The 25,302-nt window shown below is 45.9% G+C and overlaps 1 protein-coding gene across 1 annotated transcript in view; it reads right to left on the bottom strand.

Moving 5' to 3' along the window:
* Positions 1–25,302, bottom strand: part of LOC308462563 (NAD(P) transhydrogenase, mitochondrial-like) — a 78,036-nt gene that overhangs the window by 25,014 nt on the left and 27,720 nt on the right. The window contains exons 6-13 of the mRNA XM_080980329.1: positions 23,922–24,010; positions 21,475–21,662; positions 19,415–19,548; positions 10,656–10,847; positions 9,727–9,880; positions 7,881–8,042; positions 6,158–6,268; positions 4,495–4,640 (exon numbers count right to left, since the gene is read on the bottom strand). Coding sequence (XP_080836455.1) covers positions 4,495–4,640; positions 6,158–6,268; positions 7,881–8,042; positions 9,727–9,880; positions 10,656–10,847; positions 19,415–19,548; positions 21,475–21,662; positions 23,922–24,010 — 1,176 coding nt within the window. The remainder of the gene's footprint in view (positions 1–4,494; positions 4,641–6,157; positions 6,269–7,880; positions 8,043–9,726; positions 9,881–10,655; positions 10,848–19,414; positions 19,549–21,474; positions 21,663–23,921; positions 24,011–25,302) is intronic.

Below are 25,302 nucleotides of genomic sequence, written 5' to 3'. Positions count from 1 at the left end.
CTTGGCATCTCACAATTCCCACCAACTGAAGACATTCTTCCTCTGAGTGTGATAGAAAGCCACTTCCGAGCTGGAGAGGAGGTGGGGTTGCGGGCCCACCCCTCCCACTCACGCGGCGGCTGGCTCTTAGCCCCCGCGAGAACGAGGGAATCCCCGGGCGTGCCTACGACCCGGCCCGCCAATCGGTGGGCTGGGGAGGCATGGCCTAGCCCATTTAAGGCCGGCGTGCCCAGGGACCGCCCTCTTTGCCCCGTTCCAGCTGCCCGGTTTTCCCATCCCACCCACCCTTTAGGCTTCGCTAGCTTTGACCTTGCTATGGACTCCGGTTGGTCACCGCAAGGGGCCTGGTAGGAATTTTTCCAACTTGGCGCACTTCCAGCCATTTGGTTATTTCGCCTACCTCGTAGCAAACGTCACAACTTCCTCGGTATTGGCGGTTAGGCATTGGCAGGGGTAATTGTTATGCAAATGAAGGGGGGAAAGAAGCGCCATCACCTTCCCCAATGAAAACGGTAGTCCGGTAGAGGACTCCGGGGGGTGTTGCCTTGTCCGAAACCTAGGGAGGTGAGGGCCCACGGCATGCCCCCGAGCGGTGACACCCGTGGGATCCTAGTTGGCGTACTTCAACAGGACTCCCACGGCTGGTGGATAACCCTTCCCGGTCTCCACGCCGGGTAGTCGATAGGAGCCAATGCCTAAGGCTAATACCTTCCTATTCCTGTAATCAATAAAGTTGTGGCCTTTTACGCCCATTAACCTTAAATAATGTGTCCAGTGTCTTCATTTCACTTGCCACGCAACATAGCCATATCCTCCATGTAATAGCCATGATCATTAACTCTAGTGGCTCTTCACTGAGTAGGACTAGCACTGAATACAACCCTTAGCTCTTATCACATTCTTCCAGAGGTGTATAACAAGGGAAGAACTGAGTAGCTCAAGATTATGGTTTATTGGTATAACCATCCTTGCTAGATTTATTCAGTTTCTTCTATGCCAAGTTTTCTTTTTTTAAGTTTCAGCCATTGTTCTTATGTGTGGAAGAGCTACAGATCACTAGTTCAAACACATTTTAAAGATGCCAGCTTTGTGAGATCATTCCGTCAGATTTTCCTCTCACTTTGATTTTTTAGTGTTTTGATACACCAAAATGCTTTGAAATCCCTGTATGACAATGCATTTATATAGAACATGTGGTGTTCTCCTTATGTTTGAAAAGCATATGCTATTTCCCCCACTGCTAATCACAAATGTTCAATGTAATCTTTAGGGAAGAAGAAAAAAAATGTGTTACTAAATTTCCCCTTCCCCAACAATGTTCATTAAAGTCACACAGCAGAACCCAATTAGAATAATCTAGTCATTCCACCCTTATTTAACCAAGGCTAACACAGACTTCTTTTATCCTGTCTGCATTTCCAGAAATATGAAAGGTGTTTTTTGTGTCATCATAAAAACAGATGACTAGCTCATAGTGTACAGAATATGCCTTTCTTCTCTCTAAAAGGAAAAGTTAAAATAAGTAACTGATGTATACTTTTAAAAAAGTTATAATGTATTTATGTTTATGTTTTCAAATGTGCTGTAAGTTGCTTTGAGACCTTTGGGTAACAAGCATCTAAGAAGTCTAAGAATAATAATGATAACTATAAACTGTGATTTTTGCAATGCAGTGGGTTGACCCTTTTCAATTCTACACTTCTATGATTCTACAACAGGAATAACGTAAATGTTTTATCTTTTGGTATATAGCGATTAAGATGTTGATTTTTAAATTTCTGATCAAACTATACAAACTGTATGAAATAGACGGGCCAAAATACAAAACACGACACCTCTGATATCTTTATACTGTCCAATTTTAACTTACTTTTGTAACCAACTGTACTTTTAGTTTAATAATATGTTGAATAGAATTATTCATTAATTTAATGCAGTTAAAATCTGCTCTTATTCTATTCTCTCCAATTTGGTTAATTTTGCAGATCTAACTTAATCTTGCAGATTGAGTTTAAGTCCAACATTTTGACTCCCAGACTCTTACCAGGGGGAAATTCCTCTGTTTTCCAGTGCCAGGCCACCAGTACTTTTGCTGCTATCATTAAAAAATATATTAACTGTTTTTCCTTTTTATGAGAAGAGTACGTGGACCATGTGGTCTTTTGGCCTGTTCTAGCAAAGTTCTCCTGTTCTCATTTTTCTGGAAGTAGTAGTAGTAGTAGTAGTAATAATAATAATAATAATAATAATAATAATAATTTGTACCCCACTTATCTGGCTGGGTTTCCCCAGCCACTCTGGACAGCGCCCAACAGAATATTAGAAAAACACGATAAAACTTCAAACGTTAAAAACTTCCTTATACAGGGCTGCCTTCAGGTGTCTTCTAAAAGTTGGATAGTTCTTTATCTCCTTGACATCTGACATTCAAATAGGATCAAACAATATTTCTATTTCTATTCCATTGATCTTTCCTAGTATTTGTTTTCAAAACATCTGTAAATCTGCTACAGATTCTGCACTGACCTCTTTAGAGGAAAAGCAGGATACATATGAAGTAAGATAATCCATAAGATATACAGTGGTACCTCGGGTTAAGAACTTAATTCGTTCTGGAGGTCCGTTCTTAACCTGAAACTGTTCTTAACCTGAAGCACCACTTTAGCTAATGGGGCCTCCTGCTGCCGCTGTGCTGCCACCGTGCGATTTCTGTTCTCATCCTGAAGCAAAGTTGTTTACCAGAGGTATTATTTCTGGGTTAGCGGAGTCTGTAACCTGAAGCGTCTGTAACCTGAGGTACCACTGTATATTAATTTGGCAGTAGAATATTAGTGTAAAGTGTAGATGCAATTTCTCCTCAGTATTTGTTGCACGGTACAATGCACTTCTAAAAGGGGCTGCATGCCAATTTGCTGCTCTGAATCTTGAAAATAATTTGCCAACATCTGTTCTAGTCTACAATTAAGCTTTGGCTCAGTAGACACTTCTGGAGATTGAATAAAAGAATAGACTTTTTATTGAACAGCTCGGTTTTGTCTTTTATTTGATGGGAAGAACAATGGGCCACCCTACATAATATAAGCAACAGGTATAGGTATTTTCTTAAGCAATATCAAATAATGGATTCCCCCTATAGAGCTGTTGGTAAAAAAAGCCAGTGTTTTATACCTGTTGTGTGACCAATGTTCCAGAGCATTTGTCAGTTTTCTGTTCAAATATGATTTTGTTCACCTGCTTTGTTTTGAACGTAAGGGAGTCCAAAAAATAAAACATATCACCCCATTTGCCCACATTCTTCTTTAAAGTAAATGAAAATGCAGGCTGAAAACTGACACCATGTTTAATTTTTTTCTGTTCTTGTTCCTCTGGGAAATGGCAAACCAAATTGTAAAGACAAGGGAGAGGGAAAACCAGGCAGAGGGCCTTCTTGGTGGTGGCGCCTGCCCTCTGGAACTCCCTCCCATCAGATGTCAAGGAAATAAACAACTATCTGACTTTTAGAAAACATCTGAAGGCAGCCCTGGTTAGGGAAGTTTTTAATTTTTGACGTTTTATCGTGTTTTTAATATTCTATTGGGAGCCACCCATCTGGCTGGGAAAACCCAGCCAGATGGGCGGGGTATAAATATAAATTATTATTATTATTATTAATACTCACCCATCTGGCTGGGTTTCCTCAGCCACTCTGGGCTGCTCCGAACAGAATATTAAAAATAGAATCAAACATTAAAATATTCCCTAAACAGGGCTGCCTTCAGATCTGTTCTAAATGTCAGATAGTTGTTTATTTCCTTGACATCTGATGGGAGGGTGTTCCACAGGATGGGTGCCACTACTGAGAAGGCCCTCTGCCTGGTTCCCTGTAACCTCACTTCTCGCAGGGAGGGAACCGCCAGAAGGCCCTGGGAGCTGGACCTCGGTATCCAGGCTGAACAATGTGGGTGGAGACGCTCCTTCAGGTATAATAATAATATTATAATAACTTATTATTTCTATACTTCCCATCTGGCTGGGTTTCCCATCTAAATTGGGCTGAGGCCATTTAGAGCTTTAAAGGTCAGCACCAACACTTTGAATTGTGCTCGGAAACGTACTGAGAGCCAATGTAGGCCTTTCAGGACTCATGTTATATATTGTTGTTGTTGTTGTTGTTACTATTACTATTATTATTAATGCCACCCTGAGCCCCTTAGAGGTAAGACATCGTAGATGTCATCACTGTCAAAACCAGAAAAAAATGACTGTAGTGAATGATTTGTGTGTGAAGATTTCCCCTTTGATTTCAATGCATTTATTACTTTAATTTTAGTTAATTTTTTTGATGACTTTATGGTATATTTATGTTGCTACAATACGTAGTGCATGCTTCTTATCCCCTTAATCTAGATCTGGCTTTGCTTAAGAGTAGCTCATAAGCACTGGTTTTGCTTGCTTACCATCTCTGCTAAGACAATCTACGCAAATGGATGGTAAAAATTAGAAATGATTTCTGACCTGCTCAATGCTGTGTCCACTGAGAAGAGAAGCACCATATCCTCCAACAAACACCCCTCCAGGGAGGAGATAAAGATAATTATATTCTGGTGGATCTGTTGGTCGTTTAAACATATCCAGCATTCGCTGGGTAATTAAGAAGCCACCTGTTGGGGGGAAAAGGAACATGGATTTTCAGAATGAAAATGAAGAAACAGTTAGAGCCCTATATTTCCTTTTTCTCTGTTTCTCAATTTTCCAGGCTTAAATTCAATTCACTACATTTCCACAACTGTTTTCATTTAAAAAAAAAAAAAAAAGCTCTCATGAAAATTCATTAGCATCTTAGTGTAAATTTCTCCCAATATACATACGTTTGTATGAATTTTTTTCTAATATACTCACTTTTGCAAAGCAGTTTTTCACAATATAATGCATTCTTGTATGAAATTTTCATTAATATATGCATTTGGATGCACACTTTACCCTAGTGTGCACATTTTTCTACATCTTACTTGGCTGAAGAACCACATTGCAAAATTCAGGGAAGGGCAAATTTTGAAGGCTGGCTGAGTTTCAGTTCTGATAGTTTCAGAAAGTGGGTAGCATCATGTTGAAATACAAACTGGATTTCTCCTCCATCTCTAGCTGTGATAAAGTCACCCAGATTAAAGACTAAGACTCCATCAAATTTTAAGTCATTCAACTTATTATTATTACATTTTTACTGCCAAGGAGGGGGGCAGGTGCTTGTGGGATCCTCTGCCTCAGGTGCCAAAATAACGGTATTCTGCAGCTTTTTGTGTGGGTAATTTTTTCTGCTTTGCTTCAAGCAGAAAAAAAATTGGGGCAGTCCTGAGAGCTGTTAAATAAGTAGGTAGTGCTCTTCCGCCAACTGCACTGAGGGCGGAAGGTGATTCTGCTTATTATGCCTCTTTGGCAGCCAATGTCCTTTCAGCCAGTGAAGCACACCCTACAGAGCAGGCCTCTCATTGGCCAATTTAAAGAGCAGGAGCTGGCGGGAACTCCAGCCAGCTACACAGGGAGCCAGGGGAATCCCCCAAAGTGCATTCCACCTGCCCTGGGATGGCGACTGAGTTATCTCCTGCTTGGACTACTGCCATGCACTCTACGTTGGGCTACCTTTGAAGGTGACCCGGAAACTACAACTGATCCAGAATGCGGCAGCTAGACTGGTGACTGGGAGTGGCCACCGAGACCACAAAACACCGGTCCTGAAAGACCTACATTGGCTCCCAGTATATTTCCGAGCACAATTCAAAGTGTTGGTGCTGACCTTTAAAGCCCTATACGGCTTCGGCCCAGTATACCTGAAGGAGCGTTTCCATCCCCATCATTGAGCCCGGACACTGAGATCCAGCGCCAAGGGCCTTCTGGTGGTTCCCTCACTGTGAGAAGAGATGTTACAGGGAACCAGGCAGAGGGCCTTCTCGGTGGTGGCGTCTGCCCTGTGGAATGCCCTCCCATCAGATGTCAAGGAAATAAACAACTATCTGACTTTTAGAAGACATCTGAAGGCAGCCCTGGTTAGGGAATTTTAAAATATTTGATGTTTTTAATATTATGTTGGGAGCCGCCCAGAGTGGCTGGGGAAACCCAGCCAAATGGGCGGGGTATAAATAAATAAAAAATAAAAATATTATTTACATTAGTAAATTTGTACCTGCGATATTGACAGATGAAACAAACGCAGCCAGTAAAGCTAATGTTTGTGGTACGCTGGAAGGAAAATATGAGCCCCCCATCAGCACCAAACCGCCAACAGCAGTAAGTCCTAAAGGAAAAACAGAACAGGTTTAGACTTTATAACATAACTAAGGAATGTGTAATTAGTAAACTTTTTTTCTAAATCTTTGAATTATCCAGCAGATGTTTCCTGTTGTGGTTGAATATGGTGATTATTCAAAATGTCAACATCATTCTGCTCCTCTTCTGAGCAAGCAGACTAAAAAGAAAACCACCTCAAGGGCCGGGACAGAAGCTTCTACTGACAGTGTAAGGACGTCAGAGCTTGTTGAGCTATAAAAATTGCTAAATCCACACTGCCCATTGTTAATTATAAGAAATTGCTTATCAAGGGCTGGCTTCTTACAGAGAAATAAAACGGCAAAGATTGTAAAGTTACTATCCCAAAGTAGGATCAGTTTCAACAGCACCTGCACTGGCTTCCAGGCCAAGTTCAGATTCTGGACCATAAGGAGATTGCTACGTCAAAGTAAAAAGACAAGTCTAATATCAAATGGCAGCATTTTTCCATGACCTCTTGCCATAAATCTGCAGGTGAGGGATGACGTATCTGAATACTTGACCACAGATGTGAAAAAAACTTTCTGCTAGAAAACTAGCTGGAAGAATGGTTCATACAAATCTTTCTGATGTGCTAGATTTCTCTGTGAAGGGAGTCTTGTTCTTCTTCATTTGGAAAAGGGCATTCAAACCTTTCACTCTGCAGACTGAAATAACACAGTCCAGGAAAAACTAGCTGGCTATATAAAACTGTCCCTCAGCAATGTCAAAGAACCCTGTGGTTGGTATGGATGGATGGATTGTATTTCTAACTCGACCTTTACCAACTGGACCCAGGTTGGAATACAGCAATAAAACAACAAACCTGTAAAACAAAAACCGTGTCAAAACATCATAAAACATGATTAAAATACACCCAATCAACTAGCAGCAAGCTGAGTGGCTTTTTACAGTTCTCATTCCTTTCCCAATGGCCTGAGCAAAGAGATGCATGATGACAAATGTCAGCAATGTCAGTGCTAGGTGCATTTCCAAGGTGTGGAGGGTCATTCCAGAGATGGGGTGCTACTGCAGAGAAGGCCCTGTCACACTCACGAGTAGGGCCTCAGTTGCAGATCTTAAGGCAGAATGGGAGAAAAAATGGTCTTCAGTATGTGCTGCTATGCAGAACAAGCAGGAACTGTTTTCAAAGAGCATTTAGAGCATGTGTACTTCACTTGATGGACATTGCTGGCTTTCCAAAGAAATATTAAGCCACACTTGGATTGGCCACTTGGATTGATGTAATGCATGGACAATCAAGTCCTATAGCTTCTGATGAAATCCTACATTACAGTGTTCTCAGATAATAATAATAATAATAATAATAATAATACATTGGTTGGGTTTCCCCAAATGATGGCTGCATTTGATAACTTCAACCAATGAGCAGTCTTTGGGTATCTTTGCTATTGTATCAAGTAATTTCCCAACAATGAGAGAAAATATGGAAGCCAATCCACCATGGCTGCCACTTATTTTGGGACGGGCTTTCCTCAAATCTGAAAAAGCGCATTCATTCTGAATTTTCTTATAAGTGAGCCTGCTCTATGGTAATCATCACACGAAACAAGGCAAAGTGTACAAGAGTCAAGACTTACCAGAAATTGCATTAGTTACTGACATGAGGGGTGAGTGAAGAGCAGGCGTCACACCCCAAACAGTATGGTAGCCAACGATTCCAGCAAGCCCAAAGGTGGTAACCATTTGCGTAAAAGCGGCATTAGGAGAAATGAGGCCCAGCCCTAAAACCGTTGTTAGGCCTAAACAGAAAGGCATCAAATCAAAAATGCATTTTTCTTTCAAGTAAACCCAGATCATCAGCCCACACCCATACTCATTGACATTTTGACCTTGACAACAATAAGAACAGGAGCAGGAACGGCCTTCTGAAATAGGGTTTTATAGGCATAACTTGCATTCTCTGCTTTTGCCAGAAAAGGGAGACCTGCCTGGGATAGAGTTCACTTCGCCAAGTTGCCTGTTCCAGAACACTTTGGCATCCAGGAACGGAAATGCCATATTCTGAGATGCTAAGTATTTTGTTTGAACGAATCATCAAATGATAGAGCACCCAGAAGAGCGAAATGAAAAAACAGCACTAATTTCTCCATTGACTTCTTTTCTCGCTTCGTAAGAGCATCTGAAAATGGTTAAAATATACAGCAGACCACACAGGCTCTTCAGCATTACCTGATGAGAGAAACTGTGTTGACCTTCTCTGTCTGTTTTATCCTTTGCTGATGGTGGAAACCTGACCTGGCCAACCAGCCAATTGTCTGTTTTCCAATTCTAAGTGAATAGTCTGGTTATTCAGGGCTTACACTGGGATTGCATAACTTACGTCAAAATGGTAAAGCTTTTTGGGGCCTGTAACCACAGCAAGCTGCAGATCTGAATGCTGTCCATTAAAATAGTCCCTGCATGTCTCAGGAAGAAGGAAGAACTCATCTCCTTAACATATTACTTTTCTATGCTCATCAATGTGTGGGTTTTTTCCTCCCCATGGAGGAAACTGGAAAACGTACAGAGCTGCATATGCAGCCTGACAAATCCCAGTCCGAGGAAAACTTTAGTCCCCACACCGTCCCCATAAAAAGGTAAAGGGACCCCTGACCATTAGGTCCAGTCGTGACCGACTCTGGAGTTGCGGCGCTCATCTCGCTTTATTGGCCGAAGGAGCTGGTGTACAGCTTCTGGGTCATGTGGCCAGCAGGACTAAGCCGCTTCTGGCGAACCAGAGCAGCGCACGGAAACGCCGTTTACCTTCCCGCCAGAGTGGTACCTATTTATCTACTTGCACTTTGACATGCTTTTGAACTGCTAGCTTGGCAGGAGCAGGGAACAAGCAAAGGGAGCTCACCCCGTCAGAGGGATTCGAACTGCTGACCTTCTGATCGGCAAGTTTAACCCACAGCGTCACCTGCGTCCCTCCTATATATATGGCAGCAAAACTTCACACTGCTGCCCACCCCAGCTGCTTAGTAAATGCACTCTGGGATTAAGGTGCAACTTTTAGATAGGCACTACATGCGTAAGTTGCTATCAGGAGGACCAGACCAAGAAATATTGCTGCCTTGTTGGGGAGGGGGGACAGCAAATGGCACCCCACAGTCAAGGTACATACTACCTCCCTGGCACTAAAACAACTAATGATAATAATAAATCAATGAATAATTTGCTGCCGCTGCATGCCAACCAAAGTCAGCTGCCTGAAGCCGGCTGCTACACTCGGCTTATTGGTGAGGCTGGCACACATTAAAATCACATAAAATCTGGGAAATTGCCCTCTGCTTTGGGCCTACAGGTGCAAATCCAGTGCAAATGTTATATCCAGTTTCTGATGTTACAGATGTACCCACAGTTGGTAGAAAAGGCAGGTGCAAGGCTACTTTCCCCAACATGTGTAGGGAATGCGTCTTATACAATTTTTAAAAGATGAAATACCTGTCGTATAAACTCCTGCTGACGTCATGGTCTTTCTAAATGGCGAGATGGAAGCTTGTTTTTCTGCTTCTAGCTCCAGGACGGTTTTTTGCTTAGCTGGGGCAGCAGGTGGTACGGTTTTGGGCAAAGGTGCAGGAAATATTTTTTTCCCTTCCTGTAGCAGGGAAAGACTCTCATTAGGATACAGTCATAAGATAACAGGTGGAATCTCTGTTGCACAGGTAAGGTAAAGGTAAAGGTAAAGGACCCCTGGACGGTTAAGTCCAATCAAAGGCGACTATGGGGTTGCAGCGCTCATCTCGATTTCAAGCCAAGGGAGCTGGCGTTTGTCCACAGACAGCTTTCCGGGTCATGTGGCCAGCAGGACTAAACCACTTCTGGCACAATGGGACACCATGACGGAAGCCAGAGCGCACGGAAATGCCATTTACCTTCCCGCCACAGTGGTACCTATTTATCTACTTGCACTGGCGTGCTTTCAAACTGCTAAGCTGGCAGGAGCTGGGACAGAGCAACAGGAGCTCCCTCCATCGCGGGGATTTGAACCACTAACCTTCCGATCAGCAAGCCCAAGAGGCTCAGTGGTTTAGACCACAGCACCACCTGCGGCCCAAAGTGGTGCCCTACAGATGTTGTTGAACTACAACTCCCATCATCCTAGATCACTGGTGCTGCAGGCTGGGTCTGATGGGGGCTGTAGCCCAACCACACTTGGAGGGTTCAATATTGGTTGCTCTTGCAGGTGCAAAGCCAGACTCATGCCTCAAGCAAAGAATCAGCAGTGGCAACTCTTAAATTATCTTTATCTTGTGCATTTGGATACTCCCCCTTTATTCCTTAAGAGTCTGGGTTTCACTGGGTTTCTGCATGCATTTGTTAAACTGTTAATTGAAGTATTTTGGGAAGGGGGAGGGTGGGGAGAATCTCACCTTCATTACCATAGTCCCTCTAATTACATGATCAATAGTCCCATAATCAAAATCATCCTTTGGCTCAAAGTAAAAGTATTCTTTGTCGGGAGAAATAGCTTTTAATAACTTCAAGATGTTGTTTGAATAAAGGCTACTGGCCTGAGTAGCCATGCGACTTGGCAGGTCTGTGTAACCAATATGTACCACGCCCTCGGGAAAACGAAATAAACAAGCATTATTATTTTTCCTAAAGTGTTTCTCATGCATTGTCTCGAAACTTTCCTCATGCAGTTTGCCCAGACCTGGTGCACCTTTCAAAACCAACAGCAAATTTATTTATTTATCTACCACTTATATGCCCAAATGCCTTCTTGAATGATTTAAATCAAACCTTGCACATGTCTGTGGATTTTCTGACACTTCATTTTACAAGTTAAGTGGTTTCTCCTTTTTAAAACGAACGGCTTGTGTTGATGCTTAGGGGAAAGGAAAGGCTTTACTTTTGACCAGGAGCCAATGACTGAACAAGCTGGGAGGCCATTCAGGGAATGAGCTATACAGTCATATGGTGCTTATTTCAAGAATGAAGACGCAAAATGCATTTTAAAGGTTTGAAAACACCTCTTAGTTGCCCGATGCTATCATGGTTACAAGATGTACTTTGCAGATTAATTGCACTCCAATTAGTCCTGAGAAATTTGTAAGCAAATACATTTAGTGAGAAAATATCATAACTATCCCCTTGCCATTGTTTCAAAAAGAAAATAAATGAAAAAGAAAACCTGAACATTCTGATTCTAGGTTTTTTAAGGAGTGTGCAAGTTTTGACTTTAAGTGCATAGTGAGTTCAGAGCCTTTTATTCACTAGCAAAACACCAGTTATGTTGGGTAGGGTACTGTGAAATAAATGCCCATACATTGTAGGCTGGGTACATACTTGTGCTGCAAATCCCCCACCTGTGAAATACCTTGTTTGGTTTGAAAATCTGGATATTGATTGGTATTCTTTAGCCCTTTATGGTTCTGTCTGCCTGGTTTGGACTGGCAGCCAGACATGGAAGTAGGGAATGTATGCCTATTAATTATGGGTCACTGTGAATATGTGGTCCTCTGAAGAGTGTTGTAAACAAAAGTTGCCCTTTTCCCTTATGGGGTATCCAAGAGCCCATATAGAGTCCTTACATAGGTTCCCTATTGGTAGGAGAAGATAACAGAGGCCAACCAGAGAGTGTTGAAAAGCACAGCAGCTAGTAAGCTTGATCTTTATTGATCTGTTGCAGGAGAGGAGGAGAAACCCAGAACAATGGCACACAAGGCCTTATAAAGACTTTTGAAATTGCCACCCTGTAGATCAAGACCACCCCCAGAAACATCATACATACATCACAGAAGGGGTGTAACCTAAGACCACCCACAGATACATCATACCTACATCACAGAAGGGGTGTAACCTAAGACCACCCCCAGAAACATCATACATACATCACAGAAGGGATGTAACCTAAGACCACCCCCCAGATACATCATACCTACATCACAGAAGGGGTGTAACCTAAGACCACCCCCAGAAACATCATACATACATCACAGAAGGGGTGTAACCTAAGACCACCCCCCAGATACATCATACCTACATCACAAAAAAGGCAGTCTAAACAGAAATTTGAATGTTGTTTTTCTCCTGTCTGGCAGGTTACTTGATTGGATTGCCTGGGGAGCCTGGCCAGTCTTTTGTAATGATAAATACTTAGTTCCTGGGCCAGGTCACAGGCTCACACCCTACTCATATTGAAATATACTCAGAGTTGCAAAGTGATTTCATGCTCTTTATTCAGCTCATAGTGGTGAGGAGGAATGAATAAATGTCCCCTCACAGTATCTGCTTTATATACATTATTTACACAATGGGCTGCACATGATTGGCTAATTCTGGAATTCTACTGTAAGCCAATCAGGTTGTGGATTCACTTCTATCTGGAGCAGGATTGGGTGGTTCCTGCCAACCAATCATACTGCTGCATTGTTCTAGGACCAATCAGACTGCTGCATTCTGAATCCTATTGTTCTAGGACCAATCAGACTGCTGCCTTTTGGATCCTATTGTTCTAGGACCAATCAGACTGCTACAGTTTGGATCCTATTCAACTCAGTACATAACACCCCTCCCCTCTAAGTTCCAGTCCTGCCCGGGAATCGTCGCCGTATCTGGTCGCAGTGGCGGCGCCAGCATTGCCCCCCATCCGTTAGCACCTCGTACGACACGGGGCCAGTGACCCTGGTGATTGTGGCGGGTACCCATGCTGGACCTGCCCCAAAATTCTTTGCGTACACTGGGTCCTGGGCCTCGAAGGTCCGGGGGTTCCTGCCTTCCCCCACCACTACCTCATCCTGAGCTCTATCGGGGTGAAGGCGGTCCAATCTGATTGCAAGGCGCCGACCCATTAGTAGTTCAGCGGGGCTCCGGCCAGTCGTTGAGCTGGGGGTGCTGTGCTGTGCTAGAAGGAATGTGGCAAGGCGGTACTCCCAGTCCCCTTGCGTCATGCGGCGAAGGGTGTCCTTGGTGGTCCGCACCATGCGTTCTGCTTGGCCATTGGTGGCAGGGTGGAACGGCGCCGAACGGATGTGGCGGATGGCGTTCTGCGCTGTGAAGGTTTGGAATTCTCCTGACGTAAATGCAGTCCCGTTGTCTGAGACGAGAGTGTCAGGGAGCCCGTGGGTTGCAAACAGCCTGCGTAGTACCCGGATGGCTGCGGACGTGGAAGTGGACGGTACCAGTGCGACTTCCAGCCATTTGGTGTAGGAGTCCACCACTATGAAGAATGTTTTTCCCTGAAAGGGGCCAGCGAAATCCACATGCAGGCGTGACCATGGTGCTCGGGCGGACTCCCAGGACTGGACTGGGGCCCTTGGGGGATCTGGGCGGGATTCTTGGCAGGCCTGGCAGTGTTTGACCCAGGCCTCTATCTCTCCATCGATCCCCGGCCACCACACATAACTCCTGGCAAGGGCCTTCATTCTTACTACCCCTGGATGTGTCTCGTGTAGGGCTGTGAGGACCCTTTTGCAGAGGGGCTGGGGAACAACGACTCTGCTTCCCCATAACAGGCACCCCTTGTGGGCCGACAGTTCATGTTTGCGGGTTGTGTAGCCGGCGAATTCTGGCCCGGGGCTGCTGCTGGGCCATCCCCTCCACACCCAGTCCAGGACCCGGGAGATGACCCTATCTTTCTTGGAATGGTGTGCAACTTCTTGTGCCTGAATGGGGCGGTCGGGAAGCAGCTCCAGGCTCATAACCTCTTGTGCAGGTGCTGGGTCAGGGCCTGTTTCCGGTAGTGGTAGCCTGCTGAGGGCGTCCGCATGGCCCATCGCCTTCCCAGGTCGGTGAATCAGTGCATACTGGTAGCTGGCAAGGAAAATTGACCACCTGAGGACGCGAGGAGACAGCACTTGGGGGGTCTGCTTTTCGGGGGCAAACAAGCCAAGCAACGGCTTGTGGTCAGTCACCACGGTGAAGGGCCGCCCGTACAAGAAATCATGGAATTTTTTTACTCCCTTTACGATTGCCAGACCCTCCTTGTCGATTTGCGAGTAGTTCCGCTCGGTTGTGTTGAGTGTCTGGGAAAAGTACGCCACCGGTACCTCTCTTCCATCCGGGAGTTGGTGCCCCAGGACAGCTCCAATGCCATAGGGTGAGGCGTCGCATGCTAGCACCACCGGCAGCCTCTCGTCGAAGTGTGCCAAGACCGAGTTTGAGACAAGCAAGTCCTTGACTGCCTGGAATGCGGCCTCCTGGCGCTGGCCCCACACCCAAGGGGCCCGCTTGTCCAGGAGTCTGTGTAGGGGCTCCGCTACCGCCGCCTTGTGGGGAAGGAAGGAATGGTAAAAGTTCAATAGTCCCAAGAAGGCCTGAAGTTCAGTCTTGCTCTTGGGCGCTGGGGCATCACAAATGGCCCGTACCTTGTCCCCAGTCGGGTGGACCCCTTCTGCGTCCACCATAAATCCCAGAAAGTCCACCTGAGGCACTCCTAGTAGACATTTTTCCCGCTTCACCTTGAGACCCGCCGTCTGGAAACGGTGCAGAACGGTGCGGAGGCGGTCCTCAAACTCCTCTGGTGTGGGGCCGGCAATCAACACATCATCGAAGAAGGGGGTGACGCCAGGAATCCCTTTAAGGAGAGAGTCCATTATATTCTGGAATATGCCTGGTGCCACGCTGACACCGAATTGCAGCCGCTTTACCCTGAACGCTCCTCTGTGCGTCACAATCGTCTGTGCCTCTGCTGTGGCCTCATCTACTGGCAGCTGTTGATATGCTTGGGCCAAGTCCAGCTTGCCAAAACTTTTCGACCCAGCCAGGGTGGCAAGGACATGGCTGACCACTGGCACTGGGTATGCGTGGGCCGTGAGGGCCTTGTTTATGGTACATTTGTAGTCTGCGCAGATGCGGACCGAACCATTAGGCTTGACGGGTGTGACGATTGGGGTTTCCCAGGGAGCATTAGGCACCGGCTCCAGCACTCCTTGCTCTACGAGTCGGTCCAATTCCTCGTCTATACGGGGTTTCAAGGCGAACGGGACCCGGCGGGCCTTGAGCCTGACCGGTCGTACTGCGGGGTCAAGCTGTAGCGCAATGGGGGGGCCCGTATACTGTCCCAATTTCCCATCGAAAACCCCTGGAAATTCCTTGCATATGGCGTCCACGTCCACTTGTAAGCTAGTGTGGTTCACCCCGGTGACAGCTAGCCCCAGTGGTCCAAACCATGCCAATCCCAGTAAGCTAATGTAGGGGCCCTTGACCACAAGCAAGTCCAGTTGCCGCGTCCGCCCTCGGTATTGCACCCTGAAGGTCCCCACCCCCATTGTGGGGACCTTACGTTTCTGGAAGTCCCGGAGGGTGAATGGGGCCGGCCTGAGTTTGGGACCCCCAGTGGGACACAGTTTCCTTAAGGTCCTTGCCGAGATTATGGATAGAGTTGAACCCGTGTCAAGCTCCATGCGGCATGGGGCCCCCTCTATCTGTACCTCTACATAAATTTTCTCTACGTTGGGGTGGGGCAACTGGTATACCTGGAAGTCCGTGAGCTCCGTCGAGTTGCCTTGGTGCGTTGGGCCCCGGGACCTGGGGCTCTTGGATTGGTCATCTGATGCCTGGTGTCGGGTGGGCCGAGCCCGACACACCCGGGCGATGTGTCCCGATTTTCTGCACTGCCTGCACTCTGCGTTGCGGAAACGGCAGGTCCTCCTCTCGTGACTCTCCCCGCAGCTTGCGCAGTTCCCTCCTTCTCGTCGAGGCAGCTGTGGTCTGTGCGCTGCTTGAGTGCGCTGCTGTACTCGGTGCACCTCCTCCCTGTCGGATCCTGAGTCGTCGGTGAGGTCTTCATGGTGGACCCTCGGTTGGGATGGCAGGCTCGGCCGTGCCTCTTGGGTCGACCTCTCGGCAGCTTCTGTTGCCAGGGCCTCCTCCAGAGCGACCTGGAACGTTAGGTCCTTCTTAGCGTAGAGGCGCCGTTGCAGCTTCTCATCCTTCAGGCCACCGACGAGGCGGTCACGAAGCATGTTCTCCAGCTCTGAGAAGTTGCAGAACCGGGCGGCTTGGCGGAGAGAGGTCACAAACCCAGTTATGGTTTCCCCAGGGGCTTGCCGCTTTGCGTAGAAGGCATTTCGACGAGCCACCACTGAGGGCTGCGGCGAAAAGTGCCCCTTCAGCTGTTCCATTATTGTTTTGTATGGAACAGTAGCGACGTCTTCAGGCGCAAGGAGAGCCCGGGCGATTTCAAACGTCTCCTCTCCGCAGACGCTGAAGAATATCGCCCTCTTCTTGGCGTCTTCTTCGTCGGTGACCCCTTTGGCTTCTAGGAGGAAGGTGAAACGGGAGGCGTACGCTTCCCAGTCTCCAGATGCTGGGTTGAATGGCGAGAAGCTGCTGTTGGCTGCCATTCTGAGTTCCTTGTGCCCCGGAGCTGAAGCCTGGATACACGGTGCGAGGCAGCGGTGCGGCAGTTGGCGGTGCTGCGGTGCTGTGTGTGGCAGTCAGCTCAGCGGGATCCCATCCTCGTCGCCAGTGAAATATACTCAGAGTTGCAAAGTGATTTCATGCTCTTTATTCAGCTCATAGTGGTGAGGAGGAATGAATAAATGTCCCCTCACAGTATCTGCTTTATATACATTATTTACACAATGGGCTGCACATGATTGGCTAATTCTGGAATTCTACTGTAAGCCAATCAGGTTGTGGATTCACTTCTATCTGGAGCAGGATTGGGTGGTTCCTGCCAACCAATCATACTGCTGCATTGTTCTAGGACCAATCAGACTGCTGCATTCTGAATCCTATTGTTCTAGGACCAATCAGACTGCTGCCTTTTGGATCCTATTGTTCTAGGACCAGTCAGACTGCTACAGTTTGGATCCTATTCAACTCAGTACATAACACATATCTTAAATGTGCCCTTGAGACAGGAATTGTGAGGAAAGAGACAATGGGGAGGTTTCCCACTTTGACCTTGCAGAGAAAACATTTGCTCAGTTTAGGAATCAAAATGGTTCCAGGTCGGTCTTCCTGTGCTGATCTATGTACGTGCTTGGTTGGTACACTTATAAACATTACCATATATCTAAGACCTCAAAATTCCTATCACAAGAGCAATGCACTCTCATGGATAGGTTGTTTCCAATGCTAGTCCTACTCAGAGTAGACCTATTTAAATTAATGGACATGACTGACTCGGCCCTACTTCTTCAGTGGGTCTGCTCTGAGTGGGACTTAGTTGGATACAACACCACTTTTAAAAAAGGGAGTCCTCATTAAAATCCATCAGTATTTTAGTGCACATTTCTTTTAAAACACACGTTTTATGCAATTTTGTCTAATATTTCTGAAGAGGAATTTTCCTTACTCTATCATATATTCTGCATGTTATTTTCATGCATTTTTATGCACAACTTATCCAAGCACATGCATTTTTTGTATACGCTGTTTGACTGGAGAACTGCACTGAAAAAATAAGAAAAATGTGAATTTGAAAGGTTGGTTGTGTTTTAGTTTACACACTGTTTTGAAAGGGGCAAATTAGGTAAGTTCACTTTTAAACTGAATCAAATTCCCCCACCCTCATTCCTAGACACACCACTGAAACCTTTTGCTGCACTTAAGTCACTCATTCCATTGTTCACCTTGGCAAATATTACAGGGCTTTAGAACCAACAACGGACTCTATGTTCCTCTCCTACAATGAAGCCCCAGTGACTCTTAGCGGCTCTACATAACACTGGTAAAAGCTCTGGGAAGAAGTAAGAAATCACTAGAAAACCACTGCCTTTCCTAGGATGGTGGAGACAATATATTTACTTTATTTACACACACACACACAAACACACACACACACAGTGGCGGAGCTTCATGCTCCAGCACGGGGGGGCGGGCGGTGGAGAGCAGGTGGGGTGGGGCTGGCGCGCATCCCGGGGGCACCACCCAAAGGGGCAGGGCGCACATCCTGGGGGCAGGGTGTGCCGCCTGTGGGGGTGGGGCGCCCAGCATGGGTAGGGGGGCAGCCACGATGGAACCCCACCGGGATCACACTGCCGGGGGCGGTGCGCTCCCCCCACTCCTCTTCCTCCACCAGTGCACACACAAACATTTGCAAAAACAAAAACCCACCCCACCACTTCTCCACCCAGTTTTTGGAGACTCTACAGTATAAGAAAAGCCATTTAGCTTTACTCTAATAGACAATGGTATGGGAAGCATTTTTTTAAGAACAAAAAAAAAAGAGAAGATGCCCTTATAATACTCAAAATGCAATGGGATGGAAAGTGAAAGAAGAAAGTCATATGCCATAGGGGTGGAGCCCCCATAAGCCCCACCCAGCATGGTCATGCCTATCGTCTTCCAAAGCAACTACTCTATTCCGAACTTCGAAATAGAAAGTGTAATGCTGGTGGTCAACAAAAGAGGGTCAAAGACTCTCCCAAGGCAAATCTTTAAAAATGTAGTATAAACACCGACAACTGGGAAACACTGGCCTGTGAGCACTCCAATTGGAGAAGAGCCTTTACCAAACCCTCACCATGATCAACTCCTGCCTGGAAACCTATGTTTCCACTGTGGAAGGACATGTGGATCCGGAATTGGCCTCCACAGTCACTTATGGACTCACTGCTAAGACAGTGTTCATGGAAGACAATCTTACATGGCTATGAATGATCACCAGAGAAGAAGAGGTTCAAGGATAATGGAAATTGGAGTCCAACAACATTGGGAGGGCCCCAGGTTCTCCACCCCATCATAAAATGCAAGTGTGACTTAAGCAATGGGCAAGGGCCTGTAGTTCAGTGGTACATTGCCTGATTTACATGTCAGAGGTGCCAGGATGAATCCCCGTCACCTCCAGTTAAAAGGATCTCAGCTGGCTTCTGATCTTGGAGAGCAGCTGGCAGTTGAAGGAAACTGTACTGTGCTAGATGGATCAATACGACCAAAATAGTTTCAATGGGAATGAGGGGAAAATTTTGCCCAGGGCCAACTTATTTCCTTGGAAGATCAGTAGTGCAATTCTAGTTTTCCCTAGCTATATTCTTGAAGGAGCAGGAACCTGGAAAGTATCTAATATGGTCAAGAAGATCTGGTCTTAGCCTGTATCTGGATGTGGGGCCACCTGAGAACCCAAGGTACAATGCTGTGGAAACCTTGGAAGAAGGGCAGGACCCATATGTAACAAAGCAAGGCATCTCATTAATCAAGAGGGGGACAAAGTGTCCCAAACAGGCCATCTACAAACCTTGTGAATGTGAAGCTCTCCAGGTTGGGTGGTTTCCACATTGCCACCAGCCTCAGCTGCAAGATCGACAATCACGGAGCCATCTTTCATGGACTCCACCATATTCTTAGTAATCAGGGTAGGAGCTTTTTTCCCTGGTGCAATTTGCAAGAAAAGAAACGAATTATGGGGATTCTCATCAGTTTTAATACAGCGCATAGCATTTTTTAAAAAGCCTGAGCAGGTACCAACAAAACCACATACAATAAAGCAATAATGGAATGATTTGGTTTGATACCATTTCTGCCTGTTCCTGCATTTTATGGGGGTGGAGTTAGTGTGAAGATCAAGGGGGGGCTCTGTACATTTGCACTTGGTTTCCAGGTCACAACTCGCATAACCCTCCTGTCTTGACCCTTAATAGTCTCACACATGCATGAAAAGAGGATTCATCTGTAGTTCTTGCAGCCTGAGCTTTTCCTGGTCCCATATTTTCCTCAGAAGTTTGCTAATGCACTTTATGCTGCTATGTTTTTATGGACCCTGGGTGAAAACCTAGAGGCTGAGAGGGAGGGTGTGTCAGAAGGAAAACGAATTGGTATTGATCTCTCTATATTAGTAACTTTGTAGAAATGTAACCTTTTTATACGTATGTAACTATGTATTTTTGTAAAATTTTTGTTTAAGTTGTCTGTTGTTGTTTCGTTTTTCTGTACACCACTGAAATAGATTTTTAATAAATTAAGCGGTATAGAAATTAAATAATCATCATCACCATCAATGTACCCTCCTCTGAGATATTTTGGTTGAGGGCAGGCTGAAACAAATGAATAATGATAATAATAAAACATACATCATTTTTATTGTAAGGCCTAATACTGAAATATTAGGTGCAGGAATTTGGGACCTCTTCTATCGTTTTACCTAAGGCTTTGAAATGCCTTTTTCTGCTTCCTCTTTCCTCAGTGCCTCTTGTCCCTGTTGTCAATTACCTGGGATAAATTACCTGGATACCATGTACAGTGGTACCTTGGTTCTCAAATGCCTTGGTACTCAAACAACCTGGAACCCAAACACTGCAAACCTGGAAATAAGTGTTCTGGTTTGCAAACCTTTTTCGGAAGCCGAACGTGCTCCATTTTGAGTGTTACGCTCCTGATTTGAGGTGCCACACTTCCATTTTGAGTGTTATGCTGAGATCTGTCTGTTTTTGCTATTTATTTTGTGTTTTTGTTTTCGCAGCTCTTTCTTTCGTGACTGTGCGGAACCGAGTTCAGCTACTGATTGATTGATTGTGTGACTGCAATACATTGTTTATTGCTTTCATTTTATGGATCAATGGTCTCGTTAGATAGTAAAAATTCATGTTAAATTGCTGTTTTAGGGTTTTTTTTAAAAGTCCGGAACGGGTTAATCCATTTTGCATTACGGTTCTTTCTTTCTTTCTTTCTTTCTTTCTTTCTTTCTTTCTTTTTAATAAATGAATTTTATTAGTATTTTCCACACAACAATACACAACACACAAAAATCAACATTCGAAAACTAAAAAAGACAACAAAAACAAAACAAAAAATTGCATTACTTTCTGTGGGAAAGCGCGCCTTGGTTTTGGAACGCTTTGGTTTTGGAACGGACTTCCAGAACGGATTAAGTTTGAGAACCAAGGTACCACTGTAATACAAAAACACCCAAGTTCTTCACACATAATCTGATGGAGTGGTAGCTATCTTGTATCACATGCCCACCCATCAAGTACGATGCAATTCACAAAGAATTCAGAGGAGGAATGTTTGGCATAGGAAGCTGTCTTATCTTGAGTCAGACCACTGGTCCATCTAGCTCAATATTGTCTGCACTGATTGACTGTGGCCCTTCAGGGTTTCAGGCAGGGAGTCCTTCTCAGTCCCCCATGGAGATGCAAAGGGTTGGACCAGGGACCTTCAGCATGCAAACTGGGAAGCTCTACAATGGAGCTACAGCCCCTCCTCTTGGCTGCCTCCTTGGTGACAGGCTCTGCAGGCTCCTAATTAGGAGCACACTCTGCCAAGGGCATCTGGAATCGTTATAAAGTTGTACAGTACCTGGAATAAGGGCAGTGCTAATAACAATGTCCACCTCTTTGCACTGTTTGGCAAATAAGGCCAATTCCGCCTCGATAAATTCCTTGGACATCTCTTTCGCATACCCTCCGACGCCTTCTCCCGCTTCAGCAATGCTCACTTCTAACGTTTCCGCGCCAAGAGATTTGAACTGCTCCAGAGCTGGAGGCCTGCAGGCAAAGTGGGGAGAATTTCACAGGCACTGCAGAGTCAGATCTTTTCCAAGCCACAGGTAAAAAGGTAAAGGGACCCCTGACCATTAGGTCCAGTCGTGGCCGACTCTGGGGTTGCGGCGCTCATCTCACTTTATTGGCCAAGGGAGCCGGCGTACAGCTTCCGGGGCATGTGGCCAGCATGACTAAGCCGCTTCTGGCGAACCAGAGCAGCGCACGGAAACGCCGTTTACCTTCCCACCGGAGTGGTACCTATTTATCTACTTGCACTTTGACGTGCTTTCGAACTGCTAGGTTGGCAGGAGCAGGGACCGAACAACGGGAGCTCACCCCATTGCGGGGATTTGAACCGCCAACCTTCTGATCAGCAAGTCCTAGGCTCTGTGGTTTAACCCACAGCGCCACCCGCATCCCAAAGCCACAGGTAGCTAACCTAATATGCACTAAAAACAGGTAGCTGTCCATGCCAATGCAGAGTGTCCTTCAAGGAAGAACTCCAAAGTCCATATTTGGGCAATACCAACCAAATGAGGTAAGCTGACAAGTTCTCTAGAACTCACACCCGGGGCCGTCTTAAGCATATCCAGCGCCGTGGTGCAAAGATCCCTCCGGCGCCCCACTCCCTGATCCCCAAAGTTGTCCAAGCCTCTGCGGGGATCGCTCTCCTCCCGCGGAGGCTTGGGAAGGAAGCTGCATGCCCCCCAGCCATATGGTTGATGGGGCACAGCTGGCGGGCTTGCAGGAGGGAAAGGTGTGCTGGTCCCATGGGTTACCCGAGAGGCAAGGTCTAAGTCCGGTCCGTGGTCAAAGGTGCAATGTGGAGGCAGTCTGTAGTAGCTGAAGCTGGGTGCAGGGCAGGGAGTCGGGCGAAGTCAGGAACAGGCATGCAAGCAGGGAGCCAGGGCGGGTCAGGAGCTCAGGCAGGAAAACAGGACAGGATTCAGGCAGGAACTAGCAACCAACAATGTTGCTCCTGCAGCTTGGGACTGGGGCTGGCCGGCTTTTATATGTCCCAAGGCATAGGGCGGCCCCGATCCTCTGGTGACTCGCCTCCCCTGGCCTGGAGGCGAGCACTCCTCCTGCTGGAACTTAGTTCCCTCCGCCTCTCTGCCTTGAGCCTCTGCAGCTCAGGAGAGGCTGGAGGGTTACCAGACCCAGAGGCAACCTCAGCTTCCTCTGAGAGTGGAGCACCTGCAGGCAATGAGTCCTCCATCACCTCAGGAGCCAGAGCAGACTCAGCTGATGCCTGCACCTGAGGATCCAGCACAGGTGAGGATCCTTCAGGCTCATGCCCCAGCCCTGGCTCAGCTGGTTCTGGAGGCGGGGAATCCTGTGCAGGCTGGGATCCCTCAGGTTCAGCATCCGAGTGAATCCCAGGCCGTCACAGAAAGGGGAGGCCGCCGGCAAAGCCGTGCAGCTCCCCCACTCACTGGGGCGCCCCCGAGAGGCGGACGCCCTGAACCAACACACCAGTAAACCCACTGGGAAAGACGGCTCTGCTCACACCCTGCTTTGTGTAACATCTTGCCAGATGAAGAGTTCTGGAAGATCTCAAAAGCTTGCCACATTTTTGCAACCCAAACGTGGATTTCAGAGTTTCATTTTTGCTTTTTATTAAATCAAGCTCAGTTACTGGTTTATTTGCAAAGAGATGTAGGTACACTGGCAAGACCATAGGCTGCAAGCAGCAAAGGAATATGTGCACACCGTAAGCAATCTTTAAAGACCCTGCGTTTCTGTAAGAATCACAACAGCTTACGGTCTGAGGATTTGAGTTACTCTAACACCAGTCCTGAAAGACCTACATTGGCTCCCAGTACGTTTCTGAGCACAATTCAAAGTGTTGGTGCTGACCTTTAAAGCCCTAAACAGCCTCGGCCCAGTACACCTAAAGGAGTGTCTCTACCCCCATCGTTCAGCCCGGACACTGAGGTCCAGTGCCGAGGGCCTTCTGGTGATTCCCTTGCTGCGAGAAGCCAAGTTAAAGGGAACCAGGCAGAGGGCCTTCTCGGCAGTGGCACCCGCCCTGTGGAACACCCTCCCACCAGATGTTAAGGCAATAATCAACTATCTGACTTTTAGAAGACATCTGAAGGCAGCCCTTTTTAGGGAAGTTTTCAATGTCTGATGTTTTATTGTGTTTTTAATATTCTGTTGGGAGCTGTCCAGAGTGGCTGAGGAAACCCAGCCAGATGGGCGGCGTATAAATAGCAATTATTATTATTATTATTATTATTATTATTATTATTACTATACCTGGTATCAAATCCCCTAACAATGGCTCCCATGGATTTAGCTGCTCCGGCTGCAGCTAAGCCAGCTACACCACCACCAATGATTAATATCTAGAAAGGAAAACGACAGCAATAAATAGCAACAAAGATGCACTATTGGAACAAAGCACACATCACTTAAGCAGGATAAAATGGTTTAGAATAAAGGAAGAAAGTGATGGCCCAAATCTTCCTCTATGGAATATTTGGAAATGAGACCATGAGCAAACATACTGTCTGCTTATTAGTCTCAAGCCTCACTGCAAACTTTTACAAGACAGAAAACCATGGCGTGATAACTAATCCAGGATTGGCATCAAATTTCAGCATGGTTGGGTTAGGGTCAAGGGTCCACACTCCACAAGGGGGCCCATTGACAAGGGGCCCCCTGCAGCTGCTTCTCCTCTTCACCACTGCAACCTGCTTGTTCACTTGCCTTTTGCTCTGGCTTAGGCAACAGTGGTGGTGCAACCATAGATGCTTGCCAGCTCGCTCATTGGCCTAGCAAGAAAGCAGGTAGGGTTGGAAGGATCTGTCCTCTCAATTTCTCATTAAATTGAGCTATCCACATTTCTGTAGCGATTTGCAATTTTTTATTTTCAAATCCTCATGAAAATTCATCAAGGGAACACCTCAAACAGGAAATTTGTAGGATACAAACTCCTATAAAATTTATTAGATATGCAATCATGAACGAAAGTCAAGAAATCAGTGGCTGTTAAACAAAGGAGCAAGATCAGAACTGTTGTAATTGGATTAATCAAAATTATGGAAGGAGAAAGAAATAAGAACTTTGCACCCTGAAATCTGGCACACAGGAAGTCACCTAAAATTGTTTAATTTGGTATTGGAATAATTGGCTTTTTAAATTGTATTGTAATTTGGTATTGTGATAATGTGGCTTTTATTGGATTATTGCAATTTAAAATTAATAAATAATATTATATATATAAAAATAAAATTCACCAAGAGAATGCCTCCTAATAAAGACATTCTTTGTACATACTTTTGACGAATGTACCTATTTTTGCAAGCAATTTCCCCCACAATTTAATGCATTTTTGTATGTTATTTCACCAACACGTTCATTTTGATGCACGCTTTCCCCTAATATAGGCATTATTGTCAACATTGCCTGGTTGATGAACTGCACCACAAAATTCACATGAGTGTGGGTTTCAAAGGGCGGCCATGGTTCCTTTCTCAAATTGTTTGGGGCAGTGTGAGTTTCATAGATTTGCCTTTAAATGCAAACTGAATTGAATTGAGGTTGAGCGTTTTCAGGTTGCCTCCCGTTGTGACCAAGAAGTACCAGAAAGTGTTACTTCTGGGCAAAATGACGTCACACGCATGCGCAGAAGCAG

Source organism: Podarcis pityusensis, assembly GCF_964106645.2.
Source record: "Podarcis pityusensis genome assembly, chromosome: 14".
Classification (NCBI taxonomy): domain Eukaryota; kingdom Metazoa; phylum Chordata; class Lepidosauria; order Squamata; family Lacertidae; genus Podarcis; species Podarcis pityusensis.
This window is presented reverse-complemented; position numbering and strand designations above follow the sequence as displayed.